Raw genomic sequence first — 14,652 nt, 5'->3', positions numbered from 1 at the left:
AATTTTTTATTTTAAACAACACGTGTTAGTATTGAGATAATAATATGAATTAAGTACTGATAACAAAATACCTTATATAGAAGGAAAATATATGGTTGAAGTAATACTATAAATTGTTATTTTAATTGAATTTTAGAAAATCCATTATTTTGAGGTTGTTAATTTTTATAATATTTTATGAAATACATTACATTGGTGCCACAAATCACAATCCCAAGAACCAATCATCATTCAAAGATATATACAAATTGACAATTTCTTTTTCCACCTTTACATGTTCTTTCAAACCCTTGACAAAATGTCAAAACCGTCCTCTTTTTTTGAGTGTCTTCTGCCGCACCATTCTGGCACATAATACATGCAAATTGTTGAGCTTTTTTCACTATATCAAAATTTAATTTGGAGATGTATATTTGAATGTGTTTTAGGGTTTATTTGCGGTGCATCTCTAAATTAATACCCCTATATGTCATAGGATCTTTAATGAGAGTTTACGAAACAGTTGTGAAAAAAAGAGTGAGTGACGAACAATGTAACATCTAGACATCTAATTTTTTCTCAAACTAGTGATTCTAACAAAAGATTATATATGGTTTAATTGGGTGCGTTCGGAATGTATTATTCAGACGAGACGAAATGGGCGATTTCGAAAATTAATTAGATTTAAGAAAAACAATGATCCGCATAATCATTTCTAGACTAAAATATATATGAGACACATATATAAATAATTTATGAAGTTCTATTTACGCTACTACTCTCCGTTTTAAAATGACGCTTGTTTAAGGTTTTTACACACAGATTAAAATATATAATAATATTTTCATAAGACATTGCATTTTTACTGAATTAATTTTATAAATATACACAATTAGAAAAAGTGCAATAATTTCTACATCGAAAAGTAAAAATAACATTCCAGAAATATTTTTTTCCTGTCTTTGTAGAGAGAGTATAAAAATAGCATTGACTTACTCCATCTAGTCTCTCATGGTTGTCGAACACTTATTGTGAAATCAGCCGTGTCAAACAAGGCAACAAGGACAATCACATAAATTTTTTTTTTATGTAAACTCAAACACCAAAACAACCATCACTTGCTTTCTGTCTCTCTAACTTTACAAGGCTAGTGCTTCTTATTCACTCCTCTCACTCTCAATGACTAGAACTTGTATAGCAATAGAATTATAAAGCTAACCAAAACAACCACCACTATCTTTCTCTGTAACTTGACAAGGTTAGTGCTTCTTATTCACTTGTCTCACTCACTCTCAATGGCTAGAACTAGTTATAGCACTAGAATTATCAAACTCTTTTTCTTCATTATTTCTTTCTTGCATGCTTCTTCTGCTCTTACCTTTGATGGCTTAACTCTCTTGTCACTCTTGGAAAGCTGGACCTTTGTTCCTCCTTTCAACGACTCTCCCTGGAGCTCTTCTGATTCCAATCCATGCTCATGGTTTGGTGTTCAATGCGACCACAACAACCATGTGGTTTCCCTTAACCTCACTGCTCATGGCATTTTTGGTCAACTTGGACCACAAATTGGAAACCTTTATCACTTGCACACCTTTTTGTTGTTGAATAATGGTTTCTCAGGACAAGTGCCTTCAGAGTTAAGCAACTGTACTTTGCTTGAGAATTTAGACCTTTCTATGAACAGATTCAGTGGAAATATACCATATAGTTTGAATAAGTTGCAAAATTTACGGTTTTTGAGTTTGTCTTCGAATCTGCTGACTGGTGAAATTTCAGATTCCTTGTTTCAAATTCCTTCCCTTGAAGAAGTGAGCTTTCACAGTAACCTTCTCAGTGGCCTTATCCCAACAAATATTGGAAACTTGACTCAACTATCGAGGTTGTATCTATATGGTAATATGTTTTCAGGGACTATTCCTTCATCCATTGGTAATTGCAGTAAATTGCAGGATCTTGATTTGTCTTTCAATCATTTGAGAGGCGAAATACCGGTAAGTATTTGGAGAATTCAAAGTCTTGTGAACATCTTGGTTCAAAACAACAGTCTCTCCGGGGAACTACCGATCGAGATGACAAATCTCAAGTATCTAAAAAACATCTCTTTGTTTGATAATCAGTTCTCAGGAATCATACCTCAAAGCTTGGGAATCAACAGCAGCTTAGTGAAGTTAGACTGTATGAATAACAAATTCAGTGGTAATCTCCCACCCAATCTTTGCTTTGGAAAGAATTTGGTAGTCCTCAACATGGAAATCAATCAACTTCAAGGTGGCATACCCTCTGATGTAGGAAAATGTGAAACTTTGTGGAGGTTGTTTCTCAATGAAAATAACTTCACCGGGTCTCTTCCTGAATTTGAAAGTAATCTGAACCTGAATTACTTGGACATGAGCAAGAACCATATCAGTGGACCGGTTCCATCAAGTTTGCGAAATTGCATAAATGTCACATACATTAATTTGTCATGGAACAAGTTTGGAGGGCTCATACCATCAGATCTTGGTAGACTTGTGAATCTTGTGGTTTTGGATCTTTCTCACAACAACCTGGAAGGTCCATTGCCTTCTCGGCTATCAAATTGTACTAAAATGGATCGATTTGATGTGGGGTTCAATTTCCTAAATGGATCTCTCCCGTCAAGTTTGAGAAATTGGACAGTCCTAACCACATTGATTTTAAGAGAAAATCACTTCACAGGAGGTATCCCACAGTTTTTGGCAGAATTTAGCAATCTTCGAGAGCTACAACTTGGCGGAAATTATTTAGGAGGCGAAATTCCTCCATCAATAGGAATGTTGGAAAGTTTGTTCTATGGATTGAATATGAGTGCTAATGGATTGACAGGTAGCATTCCTACTGAAATTGGGAAGCTAAGACAGTTGCAAAGTTTGGATATATCTTTGAACAATTTAACTGGAAGCATAGGTGCTCTTGTAGTTTCTGGTTCATTAATTGAGGTCAATATTTCTTACAATTTCTTCATTGGTTGTGTACCAGCAAGTCTAATGAAGTTTTGGAATTCCTCACCATCATCATTCATGGGTAATTCTCCTCTTAATCTAAATCCATGCGTCTACCAATCAGACGAATCACACAAATCAACTCATCACAAAGGTATCAGTATCAGTATTAGTAATGTTCAACTTGTGATGATAGGACTTGGATCTGTAATATCGATTTATGTAGTGATGGTAATAACAATTCTAGTGGATCTCTATAGAAAAGGAAAGAAAAATGCCTCTGGTCTTGAGAGAAGGTCTTTTAATGTAAGCAGAAGTATTGAACTAATAAATGATACTAATTATAAATTGAATACCTTAGCTGAAAAGGAGTTGTCTGCCCTTCAAGAGCAAGTGTTGGATGCCACAGAGAACCTAAAAGATGAGTATATTATTGGCAGAGGAGCACATGGTATTGTGTACAAAGCCATGATTGGTCAACAAGTTTGTGCTATAAAGAAGTTTGAATTTGGACGGAACAAGCAAAAGCGGTTAAAGATCATGCGCAACGAAATTGAAATCCTTGAGATCTTTAAACATCGAAACTTGATCAAATCTGCTGGCTACTGGATTGGAAATGACTATGGTTTAGTCTTGTATAAATTCATAGAAAATGGAAGCCTTTATGATGTTTTGCATGAAAAGAAACCCCCGCCACCCTTATCGTGGAATGTTCGGTTTAATATAGCTGTTGGAATTGCTCAAGGACTAGCTTATCTGCATTATGATTGTGTCCCACCGATATTGCACCGAGACATCAAACCAAAGAACATACTTGTTGATGAAAATATGGAGCCTATCATTGCTGATTTTGGAACAGCCCTATGCATGAAGGTGTTAGAGGATTCTTATAGTCACTCTGAAACAAGGAAAATGCTTTCGTCGCGCGTTGTTGGTACTCCTGGTTATATTGCACCAGGTAATTAACTTTTCATCCACAGTTACTGATGATTTTCGAAACCCTTTCATTGCCGATAGTAATTTGAATTTTAGGATGTGATATAGTTGACTTTATTTTCAACCAAGCTCTAATGTGGAGTTGTGCAAGATAGTGTTCTCTAACATGTTTGCTTTGGCATATGTGACAGAGAATGCATATGATATTGTGGTGGGAAGAAAGTCTGATGTATATAGCTACGGAGTTGTTTTGCTTGAGATAATAACTAGAAAGAAATTATTAGTTCCCTCTTTGTATGATGAGGCAATGGAGACTCACATAGTGACCTGGGCTAGATCTATAATGATGGAAACAGGCAAAATCGAGAACATTGTTGATCCATACCTTGTGAGAGCATTTCCCAGTTCAATACCATTAGCCAAGCAAGTCAATGCGGTTCTTTCATTGGCATTACAATGCACAGAGAAGGATCCACGAACGAGGCCAACTATGAAAGGTGTTATAGAATCTTATAATAAGAGCTTGTTTAAGTTGAGGTGTGATGAGGTGCAATATTCTGATGAACTTGGCCTAGTTTGATTTTCCTTCCCTCTATGTCAGGTCCAATACTTACCAAACCTTTCAACTGGTTTTTCCTATCATGTTGAGGTTAATATTATTGACACTTGCAAAAATCCTTGTACTCACAGACCAAATCGTTATCATACTACTCTTTAAACACCAATCAAACCAAGACCATTGTCCAAATTTGTGAATACTTGCGGAAAAAATTCCGAAGGTAGGTCACAAAAGGGAAGAGACATCAGAAATTTATGTAGATGAATGCTGGACATTGTTAACCATGGTTTATTATCAAATTTGTTTGGGCCACCTTGGTCATGCTCCTGATGTCCAATTCTGAGTGAATCAGGTTTGTAGACTGTCTCGTATTAAATGAGATGAGACTTGAAAATGTCTTTATAAATGGTGGACAATAGGTTCTTATTTTACATGTCAGTTTTGTAATTGTTGAATAAGGTTTAACTCAAATTATAAAATAGTCAGAAATGATAAGAGACATAATTTGAGATTTCGTTCAGTCATTATGTTTTGGTTGTTTCATGTACAACTGTGAGGTAGATTTTTTAGCAAGTGAACAAATTGTTCCTAGATATAGCATGATTTAAATCTTTTCTTAAAATGTATAAATATTATATTATAAAGATGCTTTTATGATTGTGGATGTAAGTTTATGACTCTTAAATTTATACACTTATTTATACAATTGTGTACGAGAACTAACTCCCGAATACTGATATTGTTAAACTGAACATCTTGTTTTGGATTTGAAACTAGAACTTCGTAGTTGTGTGTGATATAGGGGTGTTCAAGTTCAAATCGATTCAAATAAAAACTACAAAATATCGCAAAAAAATGAATATTATTGAATTGGGAAACGAACTTGCAAGGCATGAATAAACAAACATCTCAAATTTGCCAGTTTCCAGCCATACAGATCTAGCCCAGTTCAATAAAGTGGCCACCTTTGTCTTATCACTCAGAAGGGAAACAAGCACTTTCTTTTTCACCAAGTATGGCCTTTTGCACAACACCATGTGCCCCTCTGCCAATAATATATTGTTCTTTTAGTTTCTCTGTATCCACCAACACTAGGTCCTGAAGGGACTTTATTTGATTGACATTTCTAAAATATGATTTGGATTGATAATACAATGATTTCTGTTGCTGCATATATTGACTCCACTGTGAGAGGAAAAACCAATTGAAAAGCTCTCTAAGTGTTGGCCCAATGATAGAGGGAAGGAAAATCAAACAAGGGTGGGAGTAGGTTATTTTTGGAACAATTAGAGCAACTACCACAACCGTTTTAGTCTCTGTCTCACAATTTCGCATTACTTTAATTACAAGTCCATTGATACTAACAGCAGGTCTAGACACGAGTTTCCAATCATCCCAATCATAAACCCCAGCGAAAACTGATCTGTGTCTTGCCAAAACATAAAATCACCATTATCTCGAGGTTCAGGCTTCACATTATATGTAACTTCTCTTTATCCATGGATTGTGGCCCTACTGCTTTCTCCGCGTAGATGGTGTCAGAATATTATTCTGTCAAGGATACAAAACCAGAATTTGTGTTTTCTCTGTTTACTTTTCATTGATCTGATGCTATCCATATATATTACATAAGTCATAAATGGCATTAATAATACAAATATTCTAATTCCTATAATTTATATATAATTAGACAGCCTAACCTATATTCAGCAACTAACATCAAATATAGTTATAACAAAATCACTGCAATAAGTATTCCTTATTGACATCCCCCCTCAAATTGATGCGGTCGGTCAAGAAGCATCAATTTGCTGATAAGAAACTGATGTCGAGGTCGAGGTACAGCCTTAGTGAAGATATCTGCAAGTTGAAGTTGCGATGTGACATGAGGAAGAGATATAACATGATTGTCCAATGCTTCTCGAATTGAATGACAATCCACCTCAATATGCTTTGTGCGTTCATGAAAAACTGGATTAGTAGCAATTTGAATAGCACTAGTATTGTCGGCAAAAAGTGGTGTGGCTGTATGTTGAGGAAAACCGAGCTCAGCCAAAAGTCCACGAAGCCAAGTAATTTCAGAACAGGCTGTAGACATTGCTCGATACTCAGATTCTGTTGAAGACTTAGAGACGCGAGACTGCTTTTTACTCTTCCACGAAATCAACGCAGGACCAAGAAACATGCACCAACCAGTAACTGATCTTCGTGTATCGGGACAACCGGCCCAGTCTGCATCACTATAACCAATCAAACTAAGAGGCTGCCGAGCAGGAAAACATAGGCCGCGTGTAGATGTGCCTTTCAAGTACCGTATGATGCGACGTACTGCAGCTAGGTGAAGATGGCGGGGAGTGTGCATATATTGACTCACTTGCTGAACTGCAAAGGAAATATCGGGGCGAGTAATGGTCAAATAATTAAGGCTACCGACCAGCTGCCGGTATAACAAAGGATCAGATAATTGATCACCTTCATCACGACGATATTTCACATTAACCTCTAGAGGAGTATCCACTGGTGTGGCTGAAGTTAGGCCCGCCAAAGAAATCAAATCTTCAGTATATTTATGTTGATGGAGAAAAATTCCCTGGGAATTAGAACAAACCTCAAGCCCTAAAAAATAATGAAGACCCCCTAGATCTTTCATATGAAAAGAAGCCTGAAGTTGTTGCTTAATGTGCTGGATCGCGACATGATCAGAACCGGTAATAATCATATCATCAACATAAATAAGTAGAAGAACAATACCATTTAATGTGCGATGAATGAACATGGATGAGTCAAATTTACTCTGAGTAAAAGAAAAACCGAGTATAGTAGTTCGAAACTTTTCAAACCATGCTCGTGGAGCTTGTCGTAATCCATATAGAGAGCGTTTGAGCTTGCACACCCCTTCAGATGAGGAAGGCAGCCCTGGAGGAAGGGTCATATAAATATCTTCTGCCAAGTCTCCATGAAGAAATGCATTCTTCACATCCATTTGGGTAAGTGGCCATCCTTGAGAGGCAGCAATAGTCAAAATGGTTCTAATACTAGTCATTTTCGCGACCGGTGCAAAGGTCTCATCATAATTCACCCCATACTCTTGTTTATTGCCTAATGCAACCAATCGGGCTTTGTAACGATTAAGAGTACCGTCTGAATTCAACTTTACCGAATACACCCATTTACTCCCAATAGGCTTAACACCTGGAGGTCGAGGAACAATGTCCCAAGTGAAATTTTCTTGAAGGGCTTGTAGTTCATCGTTCATTGCCGTTACCCAACGAGCATCTTTAACTGCCTGAGAATAACAAGTAGGAATAGGTGTACCAGATAGAGTAGCAGTAAGAGAAATAGGGCTATATTCATACCTATCAGGTGGACGAGACACTCGTTGTGAGCGTCGCAGAGGCGCTGGTGCAGGCTCAAGTGACGGATTAGTGGCGGGAAGGGACAAAGTCGGAGCGCGCCTGACATAAACATGACCTGGTTTAAATCGTTCTATAGGAAGAGAATCATTAGAAAAATCAACAAGATTAACAAAATCAATAGAGGAAGGTTTAGTATTTTGGAAAAAATATTGTTGATCAAAGAATATAACATTCCTAGATATGCGTAAGCGACGAGAGGTGGGATCATAACACAAGAAGCCTTTATAAGTGGTACTATAACCCAAAAATGCACACATAACTGATTGGGCGCCAAGTTTATTTCGTTCAGAAGGTGGAAGATGAACAAAACATACACAACCAAATGTATGAAGATTAGTGTAATCAGGATGTGCATGAAAGAGACGAAAATAGGGAGAATCAAGCCCAAGAACCTGAGAAGGAAGACGGTTGATGAGAAAGACAGCTGTTGACAAAGCTTCAACCCAGAATTGGGGAGGGACAGAGGCAGCCAGAAGCAAGGAGCGCGTAACATCAAGTAAATGACGATTTTTGCGTTCGGCGATGCCATTTTGTTGAGGCGTATAGGGACATGAACGCTGAGACAGGATGCCTTTTTGTTGCAAAAATTCCTGAAAAGGATGAGAAATATATTCCCCACCGGAATCCGTACGTAATATCTTAATGGTGGTCTGAAATTGGTTTTCAACGTAAGCCAAAAATTTCTTAAACATTGCAAAAACTTCAGCTTTAGAACGAAGAAAATAAACCCAAGTAAAACGGCTAAAGTCATCAATAAATGTCACAAAATATTTATATTTGGAATGAGATAAAATTGGAGACACGCCCCAAACATCACTGTGAATAATTTCAAAACATTTTTCAGCACGATGAGCATGGAGAGGAAAAGGAAGAGTTTTGCTTTTGGCAAGTTTACACACTGAACAATTAAAAGATGAGTCAACACTGATATTTTTGTGGCCCGATAAACCTGTTTTTATTAAGTGAGACAAAACAACAAAGTTTGGATGTCCTAATTTATTATGCAAATCCGCAAACGGATGTGAGACATCAATACAAGAAAAAGAAAAATTAGAGGAATGAAACTGGAGCGGAAACAATCTGCCTACTTTAGGTCCCTTCGCGATCACTTTCCCCGACACTTGATCCTGCACAAAACAACCGTTACGAGAAAAATTAACATTATAGTTATTATCCACCAATTGGCCAACGGAAATTAAATTAGAGGCAAGTCCTGGTGACACAAATACATTGTTAAAGGAATGATTGATATCACCAACAGCAGAAATAGGCAGAGTGTTACCATCAGCAATTTGAATGTTTTGGGTGCCCTTATAAGCATGAACATTTTGTAAGTGTTTAGGGGATCCAGTCATATGATTAGAAGCCCCTGAATCCACAAACCAAGGTGTTGAAGCACTAGTAGACTTACCATGAATGCCCAAAGCTGATAGAGCTGAGAGAACAATCTGTTGCACCTTCTCCGGAGTCAACGTATCAGATGCATTAGCGATGATAGGAGTAGACAAACCAGCAGCTTGGGTAGTAGCTTGAAAGGCTTGGGTAGGGCGCCGAGCGGGTCTCGTGGGGCACTCAGTAATAATGTGATCACGTTGTTTGCAATAGTTGCAGAATTTCTTACTGCAGTTGCGAGCAATATGACCAAACTGTTTGCAGGAAAAACACTGGACACGCCGCGTATCACGTCTGTCGGCTGTATTTTGGGCTGAATAGGCGACTGTGACAGCATCGGTAGTATTCTGGTCCGGTGACATGCTGTTTTGGGTGAGTAGGCGCTGCTCTTCGCGGAAAAGTTCCCCGACACAAACTTCTAAACTAGGAACTGGATTACGGTTAAGTAAAGCTGCACGAGCCACTTCAAATTCTGCGCGAAGTTTCATAAGAAACTGATCGCGCTTGCTGACTTCATAAATATTTTGAACAGCTGCAAGGGATGTTTTAGGAACATCAGCATGCAAGATCTCAGAATGTTCAGCCCATAGATTTAGAAAACCAGAGTAGTAATCTTGAATGGACAGAGAGCCTTGTCGATAATTTGCAATATCTAGTTCGAGTTGAAAGCGTTTCGCTGCATTATTCTGATCGTATATCACCTTAAGATGATCCCACATGGCTTTGGCGGTCGAGAAGGAGCGCAAATTATTAACCATTTGAGGCTCAATTGAGGCAAGGATCCAAGAAATTATTTGCGCGTCCTTTGTTTCCCATGTATCTAACGCAGCCTTCTCGGTTGGAGCCTTCGAAGCCCCATTGAGATGACCAGACATTCCTTTCCCTTTCACATACATTTCAAATTGAAATGCCCACGAAGGATAGTTTTTCCCAGTAAATCGAACACAAAAATTCTCTCTTTCTTTTTCCGAAGCCATGAAACCAAACAAAAACCAAGAAACAGCGACAAGAAAAAAAAAAAAAAACCGAGTGCAGAGAAGACCAAAAGCAGAGAAGGGGACCAAAACAAGAGTCACCCAAAACTAAACAAGAGCCGAACCCCAAAAAAAATCGAAAAACAACAATGTCGAAGAGAACACTTATCAACAAAAATCTGACAGGTTAGATCGATAACCTACTGATACCATGTCAGAATATTATTCTGTCAAGGATACAAAACCAGAATTTGTGTTTTCTCTGTTTACTTTTCATTGATCTGATGCTATCCATATATATTACATAAGTCATAAATGGCATTAATAATACAAATATTCTAATTCCTATAATTTATATATAATTAGACAGCCTAACCTATATTCAGCAACTAACATCAAATATAGTTATAACAAAATCACTGCAATAAGTATTCCTTATTGACAGATGGTTGTCAGCACTAACATCTGAACCATCAGAAAAGAGGTTACAAGGGATAAATGGTTGTAGTGTTGTAACGGCATTTTTTATGGTCAGTCTCTTTTGAAGATCTGTCTCTGTGCATTGCAATACCAATAAAAAGATTGGCGCGACTTGCTTGGTCAGTGTTGCTGAATTGGGAAATGAACTAGCAAGGTGTGAGTCAACAATCATCTCGATGTCGTCAAGGACTTCAATTTCATTGCTGACGATACTTTGGTGCATTTTCTTGTTCCTTCCAAATTCAAACTTCTTTAAAGCAAAAACTTGTTGACCAAGTATGACTTTGTACACAGTACAATGTGCTTCTCTGCTAACGACATACTGATCATTTAGGTTCTCGGTAGCCTTCAATATCAGGTCCTGAAGGGTATTGGTTTTGTTGGCATTTATGAAGTATGATTTGGGTTGATAATACAAGGATTTATTAAGGTACATATACTGGCCCCAGCGCGAGAGGAAAAACCAATTGAAAGGTTTGGTTACTATCGGACCAGCGACAGAGGGAATGAAAATCAAACTAGGCCACACATAGGTTACTTTTGGAACATTCAGAGCAGCTACCACCAAAACCTGTTCAGTCAATATCTTACCATTTCCCGTCATTTTAACTAACAGTCCATCAATATAAATCGTAGGCTTGAGACTCCAATTTTCTTCAACACGGAATCCCATTTGAAATTTATCAGTGTCCGGCCAAAAGCTTAAGTCATTGTAATCCTTAGGTTCAGTCTCCGCATTGATTGGAACTTCTCTTTGTCTTTTCGCTGCATCCCTACTGCTTTCTCCCTGTAGATGGTTCTCAACACTAACAACTGGAATGTTAGGGAGAATATTAGGACTACATGGCTGCAGTGATGTATCAGCTGCAACCACATCACCCTGTTCCTCCTCATCACACCGCTTGAACATATCCTTTCTATACAAGCCAAGAATATCTTTCATGATTGGTCTCTTTCGTAGATCCTTCTCTGTGCATTGCAATGCCAATAAAAATATGGTAGTGACTTGCTTGGTCACTGCTGCTGAATCCAGAAGTGAACTCGCAAGGTATGAATCAGCAACATCCTCAATTTTGCCTGTTTCCAACCAAACTGTTCTAGCCCAGCTCACTAAAGGGGTCACTTTTCTCTCATCATTCAAAGAGGGAACTAACACTTTCTTTCTGGTTATTAGCTCGAGCAAAACAACGCCGTAGCTATATACATCAGATTTTCTTCCCTGCACTACTTGATATGCATTCTCTGTCACGTGACAACGTAAACATGTTAGCAAATGCCAAATACTATCTTGCTCCCACTGTCAAAGACATGTTGAAAAAAATAATTAAAAACTGAATACCTGGTGCAATGTAGCCAGGGGTACCAATAACTTTTGTCGAAAGCATTTTCCTCGTTTCTGAATGACTATAAGAATCTTCGGATGACTTCCTGTACAGGGCAGTACCAAAATCAGCTATAATTGGATCCATATTCTCATCAATAAGAATATTCTTCGGTTTAATATCTCGGTGCACTATGGGTGGATCACAATTATTATGCAGATATGCAATTCCTTCGGCAATTCCAACAGCTAAGTTAAACCTGGCGTTCCACGTTAAAGGCGGCGGGGGATTCTTTTCATGCAAGATATCATGAAGACTACCGTTCTCCATGAATTTATACAAGACTAAGCCATATTCCTCACCAATCCAGTAGTCTGCATATTTGATCAAGTTGCGATGCTTATACATTCCAAGCACTTCAATTTCTTTGCACATCATACGTAGCTGTTTTCTCCTGTTCCTTGCGAATTCAAATTGCTTTACAGCAAAAACCTGGTCACCAAGAATTGCTTTGTACACGATACCATGTGCCCCTCTGCCGATAATATACTCATCACTTAGGTTATCTGTAGCCTGCAGCACTAGATTCCTAAGGGCGGATGACGGTTCTTTACCTGAGATGTTGAATTCGTCAGCATATCCGACTCCAATCCTTCCAGCTCCTCTATCAATATAATACCATTGATTTAGATCGGACTCCATATCTGAATTCTTTCTAAGAAGACACCGTCGAATTATCATTACCAGTACAGAAGAAATCAGAATTGAGGATCCAAGTGCTATCATCACAATTCCAACATTACTGATACCTTTGTGATCATTTGATTTGTAGAAACAAGGATTCACATAACTAGAGTTAATGCAACTCAAACAACTGACACATAGGAGAGGATTACCCATGAACGATGATGGCGAGGATTTCAATAACTTCATTACTATATTATTAAGGCCAGTTGGTACAGAACCATTGAGGAGATTGTAAGAAATATTGATCGCAGTTAACGAAACAAGACCTTCAAGAACATTTATGCTTCCTGTTAAATTGTTGAAAGATATGTCCAGACTTTGCAGCAGTTGTAGCTTCGCGATTTCTGCAGGAATCCCTCCTGTCAATCCATTAGCACTCAGATTCAATCCGTAGAACAAATTGTGCAATGCTCCCATTGATCGAGGAATTTCGCCTCCAAAATTATTTCCGCCAAGTTGTAGCTCTCGCAGGTTGCTAAATTCTGCCAAAAACTGTGGGATACCTCCTGTGAAATGATTTTCTCTTAAAATCAATGTGGATAAGCCTCTCCAACTTCTCAAACTCGACGGGATTGAACCATTTAGGAAATTGAATCCGATGTCAAAACGATCCATTTTAGTACAATTCGACAGGCGAAGTGGCAAAGGACCTTCCAAGTTATTATGAGCAAGATTCAAAGTCACAAGATTCACAAGGCTTCCAAGGTCTGATGGTATTGGCCCTCCAAGCTTGTTCCATGACAAATTAATGTATGTGACATTTACGCAATTTCCCAAACTTGCTGGAATCAGTCCACTAATATTGTTCTTGCTCATGTCCATGTAATTCAGGTTCAGATTACTTTCAAAATCAGTAAGAGACTCATTGAAATTATTTTCATTGAGAATCAACCTCCTCAGAGTTTGAATTCTCCAAATACTCACCGGAATTTCGCCTCTCAAACGATTGAAAGATAAATCAAGGTCCTGCAATTTACTGCAATTACCAATGGATGAAGGAATAGTCTCTGACAATTGATTACCATATAGATACAACCTCAATATTTGAGTCAAGTTTCCAATATTAGTTGGAATAAGTCCACTAAGAAGGTTACTGTGAAAGCTCACTTCTTCTAGAGATTGAATTTCAAACAAAGAATCTGGAATTTCACCAGTCAGCAGATTGGAAGACAAGCTCAAAAACCGTAAATTTTGCAACTGATTCAAACTATATGGTATACTTCCAGTGAATTTGTTCCTAGAAAGGTCTAAATTCTCAAGAAAACTACAGTTGCTTAGCTCTGAAGGCACTTTTCCTGAGAAACCATTATCCAACAACAAAAGGGTATGCAAGTGATAAAGGTTTCCAATTTGTGGTCCAAGTTGACCAAAAATACCATGACTAGTGAGGTTAAGGGAAACCACATGGTTGTTACGGTCGCATTGAACACCAAGCCATGAGCATGGATTGGAATCAGAAGCTCTCCAGGTAGAGTTGACTAGAGGTGGAACAAAGGTCCAGGTTCTCAAGAGTGACAAGAGAGTGAAGCCATCAGAGGTAAGAGCAGAAGCAGCATGCAAGGAAGAAATAATGAAGAACAAGAACTTGATAAATCTAGAGTTATAACAGGTATTAATCATTGTAAGCACTAACCTTATCAAGTTACAGAGAAAGAAACCAAGTAGTAGTTGTTTTTGGTCTTTGAGTTCACTAAGAAAGGAAGAATGATGTGATTGTCCTTGTTGCACTTGCCGTGCCCGTGTATAACAGTGCTGCTTTCACATTAAGTCTTCGTCAACCATGGGAGACTAGAGGGAGTAAATCAATAATGTTATTTATAAAAAAATAGATTGAGTTAGTTTTATTTTTATTTTTTATGTTTATTAATTTTATTTTATTGTATAAGC

General features: G+C 37.9%; 1 protein-coding gene and 1 pseudogene across 1 annotated transcript; one reads left to right on the top strand and one right to left on the bottom strand.

Moving 5' to 3' along the window:
- The first annotated feature begins 13 nt into the window (after positions 1-13).
- LOC131615987 (receptor-like protein kinase) lies at positions 14-6,453 on the top strand (annotated as a pseudogene).
- A 4,143-nt stretch (positions 6,454-10,596) lies between these two features.
- Positions 10,597-14,540, bottom strand: LOC131615984 (receptor-like protein kinase). Its single transcript, XM_058887186.1, has 2 exons — positions 12,036-14,540; positions 10,597-11,938 (listed from the first exon to the last, which is right to left on the bottom strand). Exons 1-2 carry the CDS (start codon positions 14,383-14,385, stop codon positions 10,599-10,601), a joined length of 3,690 nt encoding a protein of 1,229 aa, XP_058743169.1. The 5' UTR covers positions 14,386-14,540; the 3' UTR covers positions 10,597-10,598.
- Between the last annotated feature and the right edge of the window lie 112 nt (positions 14,541-14,652).

Source organism: Vicia villosa, linkage group LG7 (genome assembly GCF_029867415.1).
Source record: "Vicia villosa cultivar HV-30 ecotype Madison, WI linkage group LG7, Vvil1.0, whole genome shotgun sequence".
Classification (NCBI taxonomy): Eukaryota; Viridiplantae; Streptophyta; class Magnoliopsida; order Fabales; family Fabaceae; genus Vicia; species Vicia villosa.
This window is presented reverse-complemented; position numbering and strand designations above follow the sequence as displayed.